We start from the raw sequence: 22,718 nt of genomic DNA on the forward strand, positions 1-22,718 counted from the left end.
TACATGACAGCTATAGATATTGGTTTTGGTCATTTATCCCCATTCCCTTGCAGATACACTCAGCAGTGCTGATCTCTTCCCCTATTACAGGGAAATGGCATTAAGCCTATACTTCCTCCTCCCCTGCTTCCCCTAGATAGATCTTTTTCAATCAAAACCACAAAGGCAAGGGAGTCAAAACATGGTATTCATTAGCAAACACCGAGATTGGCTTAGGTACTGTTGTAAATCATGTCACACAAATTGCCAAAGATTATTTCCCCCAATACCCAGAAAGAAAAATAGGGAGTCGTTTTATTTTTTTATTTAATTTAGAATAATTGTTTGAAATCCCAGAACAATGACTTGTGTCCTAGCAGGTATAATCTGGCATTTAAAGGAGCCTAACCTGAACAGCTCCAGACTAGTCAGCCCAATGAATTTTAGGGATTTTTTTCCACATTAATCACCTTTAGAGTTAGGAAATTAGTCTTGAATTTGTCCATTTCCTTCTCGAGTCAGCAATGTGACTTTGCAGAGGAATTCAGTGTAAGAATTTTGGCAAGAATCACCTGCTATCTTAGATTATTTTCAACTTCTATAAGAAGTTCAATAAGATCTGTTCAGAGCCAATGCTTTCTCTTTCGTTATTATTTCTAAATTACAATAAAATTGATTTAAAATTTCCCATTTGGGGTCCATCAGTGTCTATGAGCTATTGAGGATGCAAAAATGAAAGATGGATCTAGAAGATTTCTCATTACTAGAGTTCCTTTCATTATTTTTTAAAAATCCAAATTTATCAAAATAATTTTCTTTTGTTATGTAAAAAATTTTCATTAGTGTCTTTAGTGTCTGTTTTTGGTAGTAACTAGAAACATTCCAGGACTGTCTGGCCCAAAAGTTAGTTATGACAGTAATATATTTGAAAAACAGTTTCTTTCATGATCCCCAGAGACTTACAACTAGGAAGAAAAGGATTTGTGCTGTTAGCTGAGCATGGTGACACAGGCCTATAATCCCAGCACTTGGGAGGTAGAGTTGGAGGATCACAGACATTCAAGGTTATTCAAGGTTATCCCTGGCTACTTAGATGAGTTTGAGGCCAGTCTAGGCTACAAGACACTATCTCAACAACAGCAACAAAGATGAACATCTCTTGAAGGACAGCAACATTTTCTATATCGCAACACTTCTTGGCAAACGTTGTATGAGTACATATATTAGTTCTTTATTTTTGAAAAATAAAACCTGATTTGCAGCAGAACCTTGAGAATTTCTGTCAGAATGATCATTCCTAAGTTTGGGAAGAACTACAGATGATTTTGAAGTGACAAGTCAAGGATTTGGGACTTTGCTCTTTATTCAGTTTTATAAAAATTATCTTCATTTCCACAGAAACTTTGCACAACTCTCATTGTGGCAGATGATGTAAGGTTTGACTGCCTTCTACCAGTTCCTAAAAAATGAGTACTCTGATAGCTAATGCAAAAAAAAACCCCTATGTAATGAACGCATTTTGTCTGTCTATACTTGGCTATGTGCTGATGCTCACTGGGGAAAGGGTGTGGGGAGATGAAATTGGATTTAAGACACCAGCAGAACCCCTTATGAAATCCATTGAAAACCATGGTAGAGTGGGGACTTAGGAAGCCATTGTTTTCTGGAATGTTGATGTGGCAGTAATGGGAGGTCATTAATAATGAAGGTCACGGAGGTCAAACTTGAAGTCTGAAACAGTGAGATCATGAATCAGGGTGTGAACAATGGGAGTACCACAAAGGATGAGACTCCAAGAAGCTTTGCAAACAGAATTTGCTGATAGAATGTATAGAAAGGAAAGGGGGAGGGGCTTAAGAATATTTAAGGAGCCTAGAGAAAAGGAGCTCTGTGATGGAAATGGAAAGTTTTGGAAGAAATGGCAGTTTTGTGGGGGAGAGGGTGCATATGGTTTATTCAGATACTGACCATGAAGAGACAGTTAGCAATCTAGAATGAACTCTGAGGTGAATTTCTGTCAGAAAGGTCAGATCTAAGAATCACCAAAATAGAAATTATAGAAGAATGGAAGTGACAAACTGGAGATGAGTGAATGAAGGAACTAGAAAGCACAGAGTGGGGGGGCTGAGGAGATGGCTCAGTTAGTACAGTGCTTGCAAGCATGAAGGCCTGCATTTGGATCCTCAGCACTGTAAGGGAAAAAAGTGCTGGGTGTAGTGGTGCACACCTTTAATTCCAGCACTAGGGTGGAGGAGACAGAAGGGTTTCTGGGACTCACTGGCCTGCCAGTGTAGCCAAATCAGCAAGCTCCAGGTTCAGTGAGAGACCCTGTCTCAAAATATGAAGTGGAGAGCAATTGAGGAAAATATCTGACATTGACTTCCTGCCTCCACATGCATATGTGCACACACACATGAATACACACACACACATAACACACACACACACACACACCCCAGAAATAGAGAAGAATGTTATTGTTGTTATTATGACTCTCTACTCTTGGGAACAGGGAAGAATGAGAGGAACAACCTGAGAAAATAAGGAAGGAGCAGGCAGAGTAAACCAGAGGGGAACCATGGGGTTCAGTATCTACGCATTTTCAGTAGATATAAAACTTATCCTGGCTTCAGATCTTCCCTCATACAGAAGAGGAAGGTCAGGATTCCTATTTCCATAGCTCTTGTGAGTGATATGCCCATAAGCAAACAACAGTCTTTTCTTCTAGAATATGAAGTCACATTATAAAATAGGTTTTTTAGGGGGCTGGAGAGATGGCTCAGTGGTTAAGAGCACTGACTGCTCTTGCAGAGGACCGGGTTTGATTCCTAGCACCCACATGGAGGCTACAAACCATTCTTAACTGCAGTTCCAGGGGAATCCGACACCCTCTTCTGACCTCCATGGCATTGCATGACATAGGTGCACTCATATACATGCAGGCAATACACTCATATACATAAAATTAAAATATCAAACAAAAAGTATTTTTAAAAAGAGAAAATACGGGCAGGAGAGATGACTCCGTGGTCAAGAACACTTGACTGTTCTTGCAGAAGTCTTGGATTTGAATCCCAGCACCCAATGGCAGCTAACAACTGTCCATAACTGCAGTTCCAGGGGATCCAACAGCCTCTTCTGTCCTCCGCGGGCATTGCATGACACGGGTGCACTTACCTACATGCAGGCAGTACACTCATACACATAAAAAATAAATAAATAAAATATTTTTCTAAAAAAGAAAATAGGTTTTTAAAAAGCTATCATGCTGCTGGGCATGGTGGCACATGCCTTTAATCCCAGCACTCAGGAGGCAGAGGCAGGGGGATCTCTGTGAGTTCAAGACCAGCTTGGTCTACATAGTGAGTTCCAGGACAGCTGGGGCTACAGGGAGACCCTGTCTCAAAAAGACAAAAAAAAAAAAAAAAAAAAAAAAAAAAAAAAAAAAAAAGCTATCGTGCCTTACTACAGGTATTGCTTTTCACCAACATTTCTTTCAACCATTAAAAAAATACGTCTACCCTTGTCTCTTGACCTTGTTCAAAGTAATGCAGAATGTCATCTCATTTTGTCTTGTAGGTACAGCAGTCTGGGAAAAATTCTCCAGTGTGAAAACATCTATAGAGAAGGTCAACACATTACTTGTTCCTTTAAACTCACTAAAGTGGATTCGAGTTTTGAACAGCACAGTGTTCAAATAATGGTCAAGGATAATGCAGGAAAAATTAGGCCATCTTTCAAAATAGTGCCTTTAACTTCCTGTGGTAAGTTTTAGAAGCCCTCCCTGATGGCATGGGTTAAAAAAGGGTGTCCTGTCTTTTGAATGTCAAAGTAAATAATTAAAGATGATAATTGTCTCTTTTAAGATCCCGAAGCAAGGGACTACATTTATTTGATAGTTGCTTTAAGGAGCAAGCTTTGAAATTCTACTTATGGAACACAGTTATCAGAGCCTTGGTTCTTGTTGATTTAGGAGCAGGCTAAAAGAAGGCAATTAGTTGTACAACCAAGATTGGAACACAGGTAGTCTGACTCTAAGATGTTTTTGTTATCACTTTGATACTCTGGAGGGGGGTGCTCATCTGATCATTTGGTTCCTGAATAATCTCTTAGTTAGAAAAAATCTTTAATCAGAGGCACTATCACCAGAGGTGTTATTAGACTTTATTCTGGAGAATGAACTTTGGACTTCATAAAGGCTAAGCAGTGCTCTACCACAGAACTCTACTAACCTCCATATTAAAATTATTTCATATTTTATATGGCACATGTAGTGGTTAATCAGAATAGCCAGGGTAGCCATATCTGACTAGACTGGCTGAATGTTGGCCTATTAGAGGCTTCAACTTGAACAACACATAGCTGATTGATGGCATAGTTCCTCCTCTTCTCAAGGCATATAGACCCTCTTTGAGTGTTTCCTTATCTGTAAAATGTAGTCCCTTTTGTTTTTTAATGTTATGTGTATGAGTATATTTTAAGTGCACCCGTGTCATGCAATACCTGCAGAGGTCAGAAGAGGGCGTTAAATCTCCTGAAACTGGAGTTACAGATGGTTGTTACCCACCATGTGCATGCTGGGAATCGAACCCGGCTCCTCTGCAAGAGCAGTCATTGCTCTTAAATGCTGAGCCATCTCTCCAGTACAGACTATGTAGTCCCTTTTGACCTCAAAGAATTGCTATAAAATCCAGTGACATAAGTTATATAAAAGCACTTTTAAAATTGCAAAATAACATGAGCATCCTGAATTTCTTGGTATAATAACCTAATAGGGAGCTCAGATTCTGGCTAAATGGTAAGTGGATGATTTATAGAAAAAGAAGCATCCTTTGACAAAGGCTTCCAAGTCTGTGAGCAGAGCTCTACTTACCACTCCCCCAGATAGTCCTAGAAGTCAGTTGTAGCAGGGGACCAAAGTTAGCCTGGTTGTTGTGGGCCAAGAGAGTGAGGTCAGGGTAGTTTGCCACATGGTGTTGACTGAAGCAAAGTTCTCTTCTTTCCTCTTGCTTGTTTGGCAGATTATCTTAGATTTTTAAGCTTTATATCGCTGTTCTTCATGGAATTAATGGTGACATAAAGGACAATCTTTCTTAGCCAGAAGATGACAGCTACATGTTTTCTAATAATTATCCATTATCTTCTGTTCCTGAGCCTTAAATATAATTGACTCTTGCAAAATTGACCTAACGCTTTCAAACATATATTTTATTTTTAATTGTGGTTATAATCATATAACATTAAGTTTACAGTCATCATTTAAGTGTACAGTACAGTAGTGTTAAGTATATTCCTATTGCTGTAAAACAGATTTCTATGAGTTTTTACCATGCAAAACTGAATTATGCCCATTAAACATTAATTTTCCTTCCCCACATCCCTTGAGGGAACTTTCTACTTTCTGTTTCTATGCATTTGATACTTTAGCATTTCATGTACGTAGACTCACAGTCTTTGTCCTTTTGAGATTAACTTATTTCACTTAACACATTGTTCTCAAAGTGTAGCCTGTGATGGAGACTCATGATAGTGTTTTTGGCATGATCTTGGATTTGCCATGAGTGAGGGGTAGCTGCAGATGCCTCTTGTACCTGGTAATTTGTTACCCATCTAGTGGAAGCAGTCTTGAACTAAGAACTTCTTTTACTTTATTCTTTATGTTGCATATAGATGTCCTGATTCCACCTTGGTCATTTTCTAATTAGATGCACATTAGAGTTCATGTCATCTACCAGACACCCCCAAAGATGTTCCTTAAATCCATTTTACTGAGCAGTTTTAAATACACTTACTCCACTAATTGTGGCTAATCAGAAATTCTAAAACTCTGTATCAGATCATGTGATGTCATTAAAAGCCATCAGCTCTATTTTGGTTTAACATTGTGAACCTTCATTATCCAGTGTACATATATAATCACATTTTATATACATATAATAAAATAAAATTTTGGAAACTAATTTTCTTTTTTCTATCTTTCAGTGAAACCTGGTCCTCCACATATTAAAAATCTCCTCTTCAAAAATGGTGCCTTATATGTGCAATGGAAGAATCCACAGAATTTTAGTAGTAGATGTTTATCTTATGAAGTGGAAGTCAATATCAGCCAGTCTGAGACACATGGCATTTTCTATGTAAGTTTTTTTTCACATTACAGATTTTCTTTGAAGATTTTTCTTTCACTTAAACTTTTTACATTAAAATATCAATAAAACGTAGCTCTTAACATTTGTCAGCAGGTCATGATGATAATGAAACTTGTTTGAAATAAGGCACAATGCAACATCTGCGGGTTTATGGTAGTATTTGCTGCAAGGTCTAAGTCATTTGTTAACTCATTTGCTCAAAAATTTATTGTCTGCCATGTCCTAGATATTTTTATTGAATTTTTGTGGATTTCATACAATACATCTTAATCATACTTAGGCACCCTTCCCTATCTGTACCCCCATAGCCCACCCGTAGTATTTCATGCATTCTGTCATATATGTTAAGTCCTATCGAGTCAAGTTTGTGTACTCAGATGTCCCTTGGTGAGAGTTCATCCACTGGAGCCTGTTCTGGCTGTCTAGCATCACTCCGTTAAAGAAGATCAACTCTGCCTCACCCAGCAGTGATCAGCTGCAGATAGTTCCTCAAGGTTAGGCTTCCTGCCTATTTCCCCAGTTCTATGCTGTTTTTTTGTTTTGCTTTTGTTTTGTTTTGTTTGGGGGGGCGGGGAGTCTTTTTGAGATATGGTCTCCCCGTTGCCCCAGCTAGCCTAGAACTCACTATATAGACCAGGCTAGCCTTGACTTCACAGAGATCTGCCTGCCTCTGCCTCCCGAGTGCTGGGATTAAAGGTTTGTGACACCATGCCCGGCCTATGCTGGTTTTGTCTGATTGAGTTTGCATGGGTCTTGTGCTTGCTGTCACCATCGCAGAAAGTTTGTATGAGCAACTTCCCAGGAGCCTGTCAGACTCTGTTTCCTTATGTTCATGCACCAACCCTGACTCTTACAATCTTTCCACCCCCTCTTCTGCAATGATCTCTGAGCCCTGGGCAGTGAGGTTTGATATTGGAATCCTATCCAGAGACATGCACTCTGCAGTCTCTTATTTTCTACACTTTAGACAGTTGTTGCCTTCTGTGTTCATCGCCCTCTGTTGCATGAAGAAACTTCACTGGTGAGAGTTGAGAGATGCCTTAGTATTCTCTTTACCCCCTGTTCTACTATGTTCCATGAGCCTTTGGCAAAATCCAATATGCATTTATGTTAAAAGGTTTTAGAGGGAATTAGACTGGATGGAACATACCTCAACATAATTAAAGCTATAGACAACAAAGCTACAGCCAACACCATTCTAAATGGAGAAAAACTGGAAGCATTCCCATTAAAATCAGGAACCAGACAAGGCTGCCCACTGCATGTTCCAAGCTTTTATTTACTACAGCTAAGGCACTGAAAGTGACACCTGATAAGCATATTTCTCTTTTTTTAATTCTTCATGAATATTACAGACTGAAAACACATATGCAAACAAGTAATCTAATTTCACAGTGTGAATGTTGTGAAGAAAATCAAATGGGCTGAGCCATAGAATGACTAGAAGTGATATTAGGTTGGGCAGTCATACAAAGTAAGGACATTTGAGTTAAAAGCAGAATGCTGAGCAGGAGCTATATTAGAAGGGTTAGAAGAGACAGCAGAAATAAAACCTAAATCAAGAATGAACTTAATACATGGAAAAATACGGAGAGGTAAGTGTGGCCAAAATATGGCATGAAACATATCTAAACAGTAAGCACAGATCAAATCACAGATGTGTAGAAGCTCTGGTAAGGTCATCCCACTTCTTTGGCATTTGTGGCAAGGCATTTAGGCAAATTTTAATATCAGTATTTGTTGGATTATGTACATGGCTGCTGTCCAAAAACAAATACAAAACATGCAAGTTAGAGGTCCCTGTAGGGCCTTCACCAGAGTATGGTGTAACCTTAGGGCATTAGTCCCAGTGTTTCATTTAGAGCTTTACACATTTTTATGAGCTGGCAAAATGGCTCAGTGGATAAAGGCACTTGCTACCAAGCCTAATGACTTAAATTTGGTCTCTGGAACCTACATGTTGGAAGGGGAGAATAGACTCCTGCAAATTGTCCTCTGACCTCCACATGCATGGAGAGATGGAGGGAGGATAGGAGGGAAGGAGGGAGGGAGGAATAGAAAGAAAGAAAGAAAGAAAGAAAGAAAGAAAGAAAGAAAGAAAGAAAGAAAGAAAGAAAGAAAGAAAGAAAGAAAGAAAGAAAGAAAGAAAGAAAGAAAGAAAGAAGGAAAGGTGGGCACATATTTCCATAAGGTGGCGCCTCAAGACCACGGAGACTGTACCACTCACTTGTTTGCTACCTGCCTGATTGTCCTTTGTGCATTTGAGATTTAGAAGTTACATGTAAAACGTGTTACCTTGGCATTTAAAGGAGCCCAGCATCTGGGCAAATTTCAGAGTCCAGTTTTAACTCATCATGGAACTTTCAAAATACTTGCTAAAATAAGCCAGTATTGACAGACTATAACTCCACAGAGAGTAACTAGGTCCACAGCAGAACAGTGTTCTTCTGGGCATTTGCAGATGAAACTGTCTGCTGAGATACAGTCATTGTTATTATCAGAAAGTATGGTATCCCCATGAAGTACCAAACAGGGCAAAAGGAAACGATTTCCATGTGAGGAGGAGATGATGCTTAGATTGACAACATGGTGAGTTATCAGCTGAAATATTATTGATCACTTCAGTCTTTACTCTTTCCTGGTGCTTCTGTATGAAATCCTGAAACATGTACTGCTTCTATTAATTCATTTGGCCACTCAGTTATGCTCTGCTATTTAAAATCTGATCACCTTTGTGCCTCTTCTGTCCACTGAAAGTATGAACTCCTTTGAGCAGCAGGCATGAGTAGTGTCTGCTTTGTTCTGTTCTTGGTTCTAATAGCAACATACCTATACTGAATGGTTACTATACAGTAGATAAATTATTAGTAAGTACCTTGTCTGAATTATCTGATTTAGAGCTCACACTAACCTTGAGGATCTGTGTTCTGTTATATGGTCCCTGTTTGGGGTTTTGTTTGTTTGTTTGTTTTTTTGGTCTTTTTGAGACAGGGTCTCCCTGTAGCCCAAGCTGTCCTGGAAGGAACTCACTATGTAGACCAGGCTGGCCTTGAACTCACAGAGATCTGCCTACCTCTGCCTCCTAAGTGCTAGGATTAAAGGCGTGCACCACCATGCCCAGCATATGGTCCCTGTCTTACAATAAGAAATCTCAACTACATCTAAGCCACATATCTAGTAAAAGGTAAAATCATGATTTAAGCAAAGTTCTTAAAGTTTGTATTTTTAATCTCTGGAGACCACTTTAGTAGTTCTCTTAATATCTTAATAGTAAGGCCGGGTGTGGTGGCGTACGCTTTTAGTCCCAGCACTCAGCAGGCAGAGGCAGGCAGATCTCTGTGAGTTGAAGGCCAGCCTGGTCTACATAGTGAGTTCCAGGACAGCTGGTGCTACAGGGAGACCCTGTCTCAAAAAGACCCCAAAAAATCTTAATAGTAATAATTACCAATTATCAACTGTAGGATGTGCTCTTTTATGGGCTTCTGATGAAATAGCTCATAACAACCCATAAAATTGGTATTATTGGAGCACACTTCTTTTTGAGAAACTAAGGCTGAAGGGAGATTTGATAACTTTCACACAGCTAATAAGTCAGTATGGCCTCAAAGGTTAGTCTCTTGTGTATTCAATTTTGACCAAGATTACTTGCTGTAACACCATATACATAATCATCACTAAATAGGGCTAGGGTTATAGCTCAGTGGTAGAGCACTTTCTTAGTATGCATGAAGTCCTGGGTTCAATCCCCACAACCTAAATAAAACCACTCAATAAAATCTTATTGGTCTTTTTGAGACAGGGTCTCCCTCTAGCCCCAGGTGTCCTGGAACTCGCTTTGTAGACCATTTTTTAACTTTGGAACTAAAGAAACCATACACACCATGGAAGTTATATACTTAATTCAGAACTATAGTCTGTTTGGAATTGACTCTGTTTATATACTTGAGTTTAATGTTTTCTCCAAGCAGATGTTCACCAGCTGCTTTTTCTTCTAAAATGTCAACAGCTCTGTGTGCTGACTAATTTTGAGCTTTGCTGATTAGACCATTCTTTTTCTTTTTGTAAGGCTATTTAAGGAGTTATTTTGTTGGAGTTACAGTTCAGGGGTAGGCAAACTGGATCATGAACTTGTACCATCATATGGGGCTGTGGTCAGAGGTAACGTACAACAGACTCATGAAATAATTATTTTCGTACACTCACCCCATCCCTGAAAACTTGGTGCTCTATGCCCTTGTTTTCCTCCTCTCACAGGTACCTGAGTAGCTGATAATCAATGCATGAGTATTTACGTTTGAATAAGAGCCTAGACCTAAATCTACATAAAGATTTGCTAACTTTGGCATTTGTATGTTTGGGAAATAGTCTAGGAAAGACATGACATCAGTCTGCCGCTTGATCCCTCAAGTGGTACTTGACATTTTGATTCCCCAGCAGGCCAATGGTTGTAGCGAAGAACACTGCAGCCACCTGAGTGGCTTTTTCACTGACCTTGTGTGAAATATTGAAAAGATGGTCTTTCCTCATTCTGTTGGCCTTTCAGCTCTTTAGAAATGCTGGTGTAGACCATTTAGTGAATGACATTGAATGCCAAAATTAACAGTGATGTGTCTTTGTTCCAAGCAATAGATTTTCATGCTGGATTTTTCACTATTTTTGAAAAACTCAGATTTAAGGAACAGGTGATCTTTTCTACATCAAAAAGCAGGTGACTTATATTGGGTGAAGGAGAATTTTGCATTATATCTTCTTTTCTCAAAACTAGTCATTTTTTATCTTATGTTCTCAAAAAGAAAGATTAGTATGTCTTTCTTTTTCTCTTTGTGTCTCTGTCTCTCTCTCTCTGTGTCTCCCCACTCCCCTCTTCTCGCTCTCAAAACTCTTTGGTGATATATAATTCACTCTACAAAAAATACATAAGCCTTAATGTATAACTGTATAACTCAATGATTTTTTTCTTTTTCATTTTCATTAAGTGTTCCGTAACATACTGCATGCTATACAATATATTATGTAGCCTTTTGGTGGGACTAGATGAGCATGCTGAGTTAGTTTCCTCTTCAGTCAGGAAAATCCTTCCTTAATCAATGTTCTTCAAGCCCCTGGACAGTAGTAGCTATTGACTCCAGAGACACGCCTATCTTATTCCACCAAAGCCCATTGATAATGGAAATTGGGCAATTCTTTTTTCCTTGCCCCCCCCCACCCTTACTGAACTTGTGGATGTACGCAGTGGCCACTCCGGGGATTATCAGGCACACGCCCATGATGGCGAAGCCTGGGAAATTTCAAACCACATCTCCGCACAGTGAAACACAACTCAAACCCTATCTTTCGGATCCTCAAAGGTGACCCGGTTCTGCCACCTTTCCCGGTGAGCTCCTATAACTCAATGACTTTTTACAAATGCTTTTTTTTAGTATTTTGGAGACAAGGTTGCAGTAGCTGGTCTCAAGCTCACTATGTAGCTGAATCTGGCCTTGAACTCCTGATCTTCCTGCCTTTGCCTTCCAAGTATTGAAATTATAGGCACATGCCACATAAACAGCTTCAAAAATGATTTTTACAAATCACATTTTCCTATGTAGCCAGAACTCTAGAAGCCCCTCACATCCCTTCCAGTTGTTATACTCCCAAGGAGCCACTACTATCTTGACTTCTAATCTCATAGGCTTGTTTCGTTGCTACTATTAAAACTTTCTCAGACATGGGAGCCATGTCTATAGTCCCAGCCACTTGGGAGGCTGAGACAGAATAGCTTAAGCTTAGGGATTTGAGATCAATCTGGTCAGTTTCTGCCACCATAGAAAAATAAATAAAAACTTTCCATAAGTGAAATTATATAGAAAATATTTGTAAGGCATCTATGATCACCATTATACCATCAGCACCAGAACATAGTTTTTGTGGGTCTGCCTTCTTTCATTCAACATAATGTTTATGAGATTCTCCAATATTGTTTCCTATAGCCTAGATGGTTCATTCTCGTTCTATGCATCCCATTGTGTGTTATCACTTTGCATTTGCGGATTATCTCACTAACTTGGGACAGTTTTCAGTTACGGCTATTATGAACAGAGTTTTACCAACATTTGCATACCTGTCTCCTGGTGCACAAGTGCCTACCTTTCTGTTGACCAGATGTAGATCAAAGGGTTATACATGATTGGCTCTAGTAGAAAATGACAGTTTTCCCAAATGTGTGTGCCAGTCTACACATTGAGCAGAAATTGAGAGTTATAGATGCCTCATGTCCTCATCAACACTTGGTATTGTCTGGAAGGTGTGTATATTGTTATCTCATGGCTGTAATTTGCATTTCCCAGATGACCAATGAAGTTCAGCACTTTTTCATGTTTACTGACCATGTGTGTAATTTCTTGTGAAATGCCTGTTCAAGTCTTTTGCCAGTTCTCCTACTGAGCTGGCTTTTATTGATTTGTAAAGAACAAATGTGTTCTTATCCTTTGTTGGAAATTACATATATATTCTCCCCTTTTCTGTATTGCCTGCTTTTTTCCCTAATAGAGTATCATTTGACAAATGTAAGTTTTTAGTTTATTATAGACCACTTCATAACTTTTTTGTTTTGATTATCTTGGTGCTGTTGAAGAAATCTTTTCTTCTTTCAAAAGTCATGGAGGTGTCCTAGATGTTCATCTCAAACCTTGTTATGTTTTTATATTCATTTTTTTCCATTTCACTTGTGTGTGTGTATATGTTGGTGCATGTGTGTGGGTATAGGTATGTGCGAATGCACATGCATGTGCACATGTGTGTGGAGTTTTGAAGTTGACATTGGGAATCATCCTAGATCGGACTTCTACCTTATTCATTGAGGCAAAATCTCTCAGTCAAACCTAGAGTTCACTTATATGACTAGTCTCACTAGCCAGCTTGCTCTGGGGATCCCCTATCTCTACCTTCCAAGGCTGGAATTATAGGTGTCTGCCACACTTTCCCACCCAGTCAGCATTTATGTGGGTTCTGGGGATCTGAATGCCAGTCCTTATGCTTGTGTGGTGAGCACTTAACCATTGAGCCACTTCCCCAATGCCCTTGTACATTTATTTCACTTTCCATATTTAGTTATTCAGCGTACTTAAAATTGGTCTTGGTAACAGTGTAAGGTAAAGGGTGAGATTTTTATTCTCATGGGGATCTGTAATTGACCAAGCACCACTTGTTTAAAAGATCAACATTATAGGAGTCCTGTCCAAGGACTCACACTATGCAGACTCTTAATTCTGTATGCTTTGGCCATTTGTGGTCCTTTGTGTTCATTGCCCTCTGTTGCATGAGAGAGCTTCACTGATGAGAGTTGAGAGATGCATTGGTACCACTTGTTCCACTATGTTTCTGTGAGCCTTAGGTGTAGTGATTCCATTGTAGATGTATATTAAACTTCACCCACCCAGGGGTCAGGGACCATTGTGGAAGAGATGGCAGAAACCGTTTAAGAATCAGGGGAGGAGGTGCATGACCATATGGAAATAGACCTTTACAGGCTCCTGGGACCTTGCTCATATGAACTTATAGCAATGGCGACAGCATGCACAAGACTCATGCAAACTCAAGCAGACAAAAACCCAGCATAGAATTGAGGAAATGGGTAGCAGGCCCCAGTCTTAGCCAAAGAACTGTTGTGCAGCTGATGGGTGAAGAAGCTGATGGGTGAAGAAGAGCTGATCTTCTTTAAGGGAGTGACTCTAGAGAGCTGACTAGATCCCAGTGGATGAACTTGCACTGCGGGGCATCTGGGGACATTAACTTCACTTGCTAGGCCTTACCATAAACAACCGAATTCATGAAATCCAGTAAGGGGGTGCTATGGAAGGGTGCTGATGGGAAAGGGGGTATAAAGATGATTAAGATGTTGTGTTTGAAATACACAAAATTTCAATAAAAATATACAAAAGGATCAATGTTCTCCCCATTGTACATAGTCCTCTTTTAATGGGATAAAAGGAAAGCTTGTTAGAAAAGAGTAAATGACATAATTTTTTAAAATTTTGGAACTATTTTTTTTTGCTTTCAAGGTTGAAGAGGACAAATGCCAGAATTCAGAATCTGACAGAAATGCAGAGGTCAGTAAATTCAACTTTAGCTGTTGGGCTTGGACTCCAAGTAACCAGGGTGGGGCAGGCCAAGCACAGTGTAAATTTGAACTGCTTGGTGGAAAAAAAACTGTTTTGTTCTGTGAATTATTGCCAATTTTTTTCCAGAAGTCAAAGTCAGATAATTTGATGTAATCCAAGTTTTAATCACATATAGAATTTGGCCAATAATTATACTATGATTCAATAGCAGAGCTAAAGAAAATAAACTGATAATATTATTTGTGCATTTCTATTTTATTTCTAAGGGTTCAACTTGTTTCATAGTCCCTGGTGTTCCTCCTGATACTTTCTACAAAGTCAGAGTAAGAGTCAAAACAAATAAGTTATGCTTTGATGATAATCACCTCTGGAGTAATTGGAGTCAAGCAGAGTGTATAGGTAAGAGGAGAGGATTCCGTTACAATGTAAAACACTGGTTGCTGGAAACTAAACTGAAGCAGAAAATAGATTAGGAAAACTGCTGTCATGCTTTTAGGCTGCCAGAGAGTACTTACAATTAACATTTCCCATTTAATTACTATCAAATCACCCAGGGCTAATTGATAACACACAGCTCTTTGGAAAACCACAATCCACATGGTATTAGCCTCACCTCTGCACCATCTACATCTTTATTAGAAACCTGAACAAACAGAAGGCAAGCATGATCAAATCTTCAGCTTGTGCCATGCTAGAGTACTGTCCTGTATGCTAGATGATAGATCAAGAGGAGAGTGACAAGCTTGGTGGTTATTTAATAGGGGTACATCTGTATCTAGGTTTGGGAAAAAATAATTGTTAGTGGCTATGCTGAGCAAGCCAGGCTCAAGTAACGGATGGAAAACCTGGCCTAAATGTGTGTGTGTGTGTGTGTGTGTGTGTGTGTGTGTGTGTGTGTGTGGTGAAGTTGAGTATACGGCTTTACTTCACTTTAAGTTCAATAAAACTTAATGCCTATGAGGCATAGATAGTCTTGGATAGCAGTGCTGGTACAGCTCACAGATCAAGACACTGCAGGAGGGTGGGGCAGAGTGGTCCAGTCACATAGAAAGCGTGCAGTAAGGCTGAGGAGATCACTGAGTTGGTAAAGTGCTTGCTTGTAAGTATGAGGACCCGAGTTCAATCCCCAGTACCCACTTACAAAAAGTTGGTCATGGTGATATGCACTTGTAATCCCAGTACTGCGGAGGTAGAGGATTTCTGGGGCTTGCTAGCTAGCTAGTCTAGCTAACCAGTGAACTCCAGGTTCACTGAGAGACTCTGTCTTAGAAAGTAAGATAGAGGCCAGGCCTGGTGGCACATGCCTTTAATTCCAGCATTCTGGAGGCAGAAGCAGGCAGATCTCTATAAGATTGAGGCTAGCCTAGTCTGCATAGTGAGTTCCATGCCAACTGTGGCTACAGGGAGAACCTGTCTCAAAAAGACCAAAAGAAAAAAAAGATAGAAAACAATAGAGTAAGACACCTGATGTCTACCTCTGGCCTTCATACAAATGCATGCACATGCACAGACATGTGCACGCACACATAAGAAGTATGTAGCATTCCATGTGGAGTACAACTTAGGAAATGCATTGGTTTACTGGAATCTGTCATTGAAGGGATAATTAGGATGTTAAAACTTGATAAGAAACTGTTGAAATAACTTTGAGAAGGCATAATGTTGAATTCTAACATTTAGAGCATTGCCAAGTAGAAGAGGATGTAGCTTTGCCTTTTGGTGGTCACTGGGGCCAAAAGAGAACCAATATAAGACCTTTTTGAGTAGCTGTCTGAGAGTCAGAGGAATGGGAAGACAGTATATGGGTTCCAGTTCAGGGGCTATGGGAGGGTGCCGGTGGGGATGGGGGTATAAAGATAAGATTCTTTGAGGTATTCTGTATAAAATACACAAAAAAATCAATAAAAAATAAATCATTTTTAATACTTTCTGAAACAATATATCCTGATTGCAAATAATCTTTAAGGTATTTAGTCGTCTAGAAAGCTCAGACACAAGAGCAGGATATTTTTTCAAACTATTATGATAACAAGATAAGATAATTGAAGAATTTGGGGGAAAATGGGTTAGGTGTCGGAAAGAATATCTGTGATCTCATGAACTAGTTGCCTAATTCATTACTAAAAGAGTTTTTAGTTCTCATGTCTTCCTGCTTACTCTCCATTCTGTAGGCAAGGAGCCCAACTCCACATTCTACATAACCATGTTACTCACCATTCCAGTCATCGTTGCAGGAGCAATCATAGTCCTCCTGCTTTACCTGAAGAGGTAAGCCATGGACTCAGGCAGATTTTACGATTTCTGCTAGCCTGGTTGTTATAGTTACTACTGTTCATGCTGGGGTATTGTGTTTACCTAGTTTTTTATACAGTCATGATCATACATGATTTCTGCTGGTATGACATGGCAAATAATTGTTGTCGTGCCCCATTTTCTAGTGAAGAATGCATCGGGTTGTTTTCTTCCACCTCCTCAAGCACTGCTCCTTGTGGAAATGTTGAACGTGGCTGATTAGGTTCTTTTCTGTGTTAATTTACTCTTTTCAGTTCCTAATTTATCAACAGTTAGTTGGTAGCTCTTGGAATGAAGTTTTAGAAATATGGGCTGAAGGGGGCCTGGCAAGATGGTTCATCAGGTAAAGGCACTTGCCACACAAGCCTGGTAATTGGAGTTTGGTCCCCAGAACCCATGTAAAGATGGAAAGAGAGAACTACTTCCACCAAATTGTTCTTTGTAACCTCTACATGTGCACTGTGGCAAGTGTGCACATACATCTCATATACGTACACAATTAAAAAATGGGGACTGGAGGTGAAGATCAGTGGTAGGACATATAGTTAAGCATGCTTGAGAATCTGGGTTTATTTCCCAGCACCAAAAAGAAAAAGAACATGAGAAATGAAATCCAATTCTAATGTAATGATTTGTCCTGTTGCTTAATGCCACAGGAAAGAGAACTTCACCGGGTTATCCCTAATATGTGAAACTTATTCTTTAAGAGTGTTTTATCACTGAGCATGGTGGTATAATCCTAATGCTTGGGAGGTGGAGGCAAGAAATCAGAAGTTCAAGGTCATTTTCATCTATACAGTGAACTCGAGGACAGCCTTGGCTACATGAGACTGTGTCAAAAAACATTTTTTTATTTTATCTGTATCAGTGTAGAGATGGTTACTGCTCTTGCAGTAAATATATAAGGTTGGAATAACACAATTTAACTGTGTCTAGAACCAATATTTTATCATTATTTCAATATTATATGTTGGATATCTATTTGTATTCTAGCACTATTCTAAGTACTGGGCTTATGACAGTAAGTAGAACACAGTACCTATCCACCTTTTAGTGGAGATGGTACACACACATAGTAGGAAGTCAGGTTGTCTGGAAGTGGAGCTAAGCAGTGACAGATTCATTTTATATAGGATGGCCAGAGAAGTCCTGTGAGAAGATGATTATTTGAGGAAAGACTCATAAATAAAGGTGTGAGCCATTCAGATATTCAAGCAGAGACTATCCCAGGCTAAGGGAACAGCAAATATAAAGGTCCTGGGGTCAGAATGAACTTACCATGTGTGGTTGGAAGAGAGGGAACAAGGGAGAGAGTGACCAGACATGAGGCTGGAGAAGCTGGCAGATAGGATCAGGCAGGCCATGGCAAAGAACTGAGGTTTTTTTTGGTTTTGAGACACGGTCTTCCTGCAGCTGCAGCTGTCCTGGAACTCAGTATGTAGACCAGGCTGGCCTTGAACTCACAGAAAACTGCCTGCTTCTGCCTCCTGAGTGCTAGGATTAAAGGCGTGTACCACCACGCCCGCAGAACTGAGATTTTTATCCCAAGCAAGATAGGAGCCTTGGAGAAGGCATACTCCCTCTGCTGAGAGTGCTCCAAGGGCCCTATCACCGTCACTACTGAATGAAGACTTGATTTGGGCAAGAATGGAAGCAGGTGGATTAGTTAGGAGGCATCACAGTGTTTGGGAAGAAGAGTGAAAGCAGACTGTACTAGAGAGTTAGCAATGGAGGAAGGAAGAAGTGGCCAGATACATATGGGATATATTTTGAAAGCCCAAAATGACAAGACTTGCTGATGGCTGATTGCTTGTAGAGGTACAGGGATATTGAAGATTCTAGAATTTGGGTTTGAACAGCTGCCTGTCAAGTGACATTTCCCAAGACAGAGAAGACTATGAGGAGAGCTACCTTTGAGAGAAAAGGTGAAGGTTTAAGTTTTGAACCCATTGTTTGAGATGCCTATTTAGGTATCCAAGTAGACATGTGAAATAGGCCACTGCAGGTATGGGTCTAGAGTTTAAGAAAGGTCTTTAAGATGGAGATAGAATGTTGTGAGTCCTTTAAGATGAAGATAGAATGTTGGGAGTCCTGTCATGTAATAGGTTTAAAAAGACTGAAAGAGCACTTATAAGGTAAATGAGATACAGGAAAGAGAGGAGGGCAGAAGACAAAACCATGCACTACACCTGAGGGCACGCCCTGAGGGCACGCTCTGAGATCCCAGACAGGCCCATCAACAGAGAGAGAAAATTTAAAACTGGAGAGGAAGGCGATGAGTCTGAGGATATGACTAGGTGGTAGCTTATTTACCTAATATGTGTATCACTAGTACTGCAAAAATAAATAAATAAACAAACAAACAAACAAATAAATAAATAAATAAGGGGCTGGAGAGATAGCTAAGCAGTTAAGAGTACTGGCTGCTCTTGCAGAAGATGGAGGTTCAGTTCCTAGCACCCACATGGTGGCTTACAACCATCTGTAACTCCAATTTCAGGGGATCATGACTCCCTCTTCTGGCCTCTGTGTACATTGCACAGCATGGGTACACTTACACACAGGCAAAACATTCATACACATAAAATAAATAGAAATAAATAAAAAATTAAATAAGGGAGAGGAGAAGAAGAAAGGAAAATATTGACAGATTTTTGGGTGGGTATAATGGTACATGCCTGTAATCTCAGAACTTGGCAGGAGGATCAGGAGTTGAAGGTCAGCCTCATCTACATAGCAAGTTTGAAATCAGCTTGGGCTACACTGAAAAAAAAATTTCTGTCTTTTGTTTGGTGGTACTAGGTATTGAACTTAGGGCCTCTCACATGTTATAGGCAAGCACTATAACCACAAAACTATATCCCTAGCTCACTTCTTAGTTTTTATTTTGAGAAATGATCTCACTAAATTACTCAGGCTAACCTTGAACTCTGCAATCCTCCTGCTGCAGGCTCCTGAATAGCTTCAATTACAGGCCTGTGTCACTAGTGTCAGATTCTTTTCCTCAAAACTATAAAAAGCAAGTTCCCTTCCTTCTTGTCTACTAAAGTATTGCCCCATTGTTTTTTGAGTGATAGAAGCAATTTGCTTATGTTGGTGTCTCATTTACTCCATCCAAACTTGGTGCACTTAGGACACCTATTTCCCATAGGTCTCTAAACATGTCTTTCACAATTGCCTCATTACTAAAGGTGACTGGTGTATTGTGATTTCTGTACATGGCTTCTTTCAATATGGCTGTATTTTTGTGAGACATTGGTATACCCTTGAAGGTTTGATCTAAAAAGGTCTATGTTTTCTTAAAGGCTGAAGATCATTATATTTCCTCCAATTCCTGATCCTGGTAAAATCTTTAAAGAAATGTTTGGAGACCAAAATGATGACACCCTGGTAAGCACTGACTCCATTTGAGTTTGAAATGGCTTGTTTTTCTAAAAAAATATTTTGGGAAAAAATATTTTGAAGAGGGTGAGATTTTGAAAATTTATAGTTAGCATAGCAAAAATTGACCATTTTAACCATTTAAGTATGTATGTAGTTCAGTATATTAATATATTTAAATACATTTACAGTGTTCTGCAACCACCACCACCAGAACTTGTTCATCATCCTCAATGGAACCTGTGCTCATTAAACCATAATTTCCCATTTCCTAATCCCTTGCCCTTGGCAACCACTATGCTACATTCTATTTGGTGAGCCTTTCTATTCTAGGTATCTTTTATATGTGTAATCATGCACTATCTGTCCTTTTGAGTCTGGATTAGTTTACTTAGCGTCATGTTTTCATGGTTTATTACATTGTAATATGCATCAGACTTTCTATTTAAAATTGCTCTGTGTGTGTGTGTGTGTGTGTGTGTGTGTGTGTGTGTGTGTGTAAGGGGGGCAGACACAGGGACAGAGAGGTACCTATGGGGAGTATACATGCTGAGGCTAGAGGAGGATGTTGAGTGCTCTGTTCTATTAATTTCTGCCTTATTCCTTTAAGACAGGACCTCTCATTAAACCTAGAGTTAGGCTGGCAGCCAGCAAGTTCCAGCAATCCTCTTATTCCCCTCCCTCCACAGTGTCAAGGTTATAGGCATGAGCAACCATGTCCAGTTTTTACAAAGATGCTGAGGATTCAAATTCAGGTCATCATTTTTACAGAGCAAACAATCTTATCCAATGAGCCATCTCCACAAACCAACATTGGTTATCTAAAAAATTTTATCTAAAAGATTAAAGAGTTGACTTAAGATGTTATATATACTTCAGGCCAAACAGATCAGCTAGGAAACCCCCAAAATACTTTGTTTCAGATCACTGGGCTCTATCCTCTTTCTAAGGTATGAGATACTTTATCCAGACATGCAGAAGGAAGAGCTTCTTTTAAGAAGCTAACCTAACAGACAGGCCTTTGACTTTTAGATGCTTTTTAAATTTTGATAAGGGAAATATAGATAGGATAAACAATTAAGATGCACTTTGTTCACACAATTTCATTAGAAAGCCAGACTCCAGGCACATAGAGAACAGACTCACCTCAGCTGTCAGTTTCCTGCAGACTCTCATGCTAGAATCTGTGGCTAGAAACTTAAGATGTGTGAGCAAAGGAATTTGAGGTTTCTATGAACATGCATTAGCTCTAATAAGATAATGAAGACCCTGGAAGAATAAATATTAATGCCACTGTATATAGTTTAAATTAGTAATAACGGGCACAGGGCAGTTAATTTAGGGAAGCAGCACAGCAGACTAGATAATAGCCTGGGTTCTGGAGTCAGATTGTCTGGATTCAAATCTCCACTGTGTCATTCACTGTCTTTTTGAACTTAGATAACTTGCTTAGCCTTTCTATGACTCAATTTTCCCATTTATAAAGTAGTAATAGCAATTGCACCAGCCTTAGTGTTGTCCTGTGGATTTAATTAATTTAGTGCACAATAACAATAGGAACTGGTTAGCATGCCTGACAGTTTCAAAGTGCTTAATATGTGTTAGCAGTGAGTAGTACTTTCAATAATAATATCTATGGTGGTTTGAATGAGAATGTCACCCATACACTCCAAATATTTGGACATTTTTTCCCCAGTTGGTGGTGCTGTTTTGGGAAGTCTTAGAAGGTGTGGCCATACTGGAGGAAGCACGTTACTGAGGGTGGGCTTGGAGCATTCTTAAGCCTTGCTGGATCTCTAGTTGCTCTGTTTGCCATGCCTGCTTGAAGATGTGAGCCCTTAGCTTCTGCTCCTACTCCAACCACCTCTGCTACCATGCCTCCCTTGCCATGATGCACTCTTGCCCCTTTGGAACTGTAAGCTAAATAAACTCTTCCTTTCATAAGTTCTCTTGGTCATGGTATTTCTATCACAGCAACAGAAAAGTGACAGATACAGTATCTGTTTATATTTCATACTTGTAATAATAGGTGACTCATAATGGCGGTGATGCTATTCAGCTAGGAACAGAGAGCAGGGACGCTGACAGCCCATCAGAGGTGTCTTAGCTTTCTCTTGTGATAAAACACTGACCAACACCAACTTAGGAAAAGGGTTTATTTCACCTTCCGCTTACAGTTCATCATGGAGAGAAGACCAGGCAGGAGCTCAGGGCAGGAACCAAAGTACAGACCATGGAGGAATGCTGCTTATTGGCTTACTCCCCTGGATTGCTCCCAGCCTGCTTTCTTATATAACTCTTGACCACCTCCCCAGGGGTGGCACCACCCTCAGTGGGCTGAGCCCTTCCATATCACTCACCAGTCAAGAACATGCCCCCACAAACATGGCCACAGTCCAATCCAATCTAGGAAATCCCTCAATTCAGGTTCCCTCTACCCAGGTGTGTCAAGCTGCCAACTGAAGCTATCCAGCACAGAAGGGTTCTCTGGAGCATTTTTTTAAATTTTTCATTATTTTTATTTTATGTGTGAGTGTATTGCCTGCATGTATGTAAGTGTACCATGTCATGCAATACTTTGGAGGTCAGAAGAAGGTGTCGGATTCCCCTATAACTGGAGTTACAGACAGTTGTCAGATGCCATGTGAGTACTGGGAATCAAACCCCAGTCTTCTGTAAGAGCAGCCAGTGCTCTTAACTACTGAGCCATCTCTCCAGTCCCTAAAGCATTTTTTACCAGACCCCTTTCATAGACAGTGGGTAATGGACAAGCCCTGGGAGATAGGACATAGGTCTAGAAGTCATACATGAGAGGTTGCAC

General features: G+C 39.8%; 1 protein-coding gene and 1 pseudogene across 1 annotated transcript in view; one reads left to right on the top strand and one right to left on the bottom strand.

Moving 5' to 3' along the window:
* Positions 1-22,718, top strand: part of Il13ra1 (interleukin 13 receptor subunit alpha 1) — a 69,060-nt gene that overhangs the window by 32,976 nt on the left and 13,366 nt on the right. Inside the window, exons 5-10 of the mRNA XM_008844285.3 lie at positions 3,559-3,743; positions 5,962-6,113; positions 14,165-14,212; positions 14,491-14,623; positions 16,396-16,492; positions 19,822-19,906. Of these exons, the coding sequence (XP_008842507.1) occupies positions 3,559-3,743; positions 5,962-6,113; positions 14,165-14,212; positions 14,491-14,623; positions 16,396-16,492; positions 19,822-19,906 (700 nt within the window). The remainder of the gene's footprint in view (positions 1-3,558; positions 3,744-5,961; positions 6,114-14,164; positions 14,213-14,490; positions 14,624-16,395; positions 16,493-19,821; positions 19,907-22,718) is intronic.
* On the bottom strand, positions 11,206-11,424 carry LOC103742800 (annotated as a pseudogene).

Source organism: Nannospalax galili, unplaced genomic scaffold, assembly GCF_000622305.1.
Source record: "Nannospalax galili isolate Female #2095 unplaced genomic scaffold, S.galili_v1.0 scaffold311, whole genome shotgun sequence".
In the NCBI taxonomy this organism is placed as follows: Eukaryota; Metazoa; Chordata; class Mammalia; order Rodentia; family Spalacidae; genus Nannospalax; species Nannospalax galili.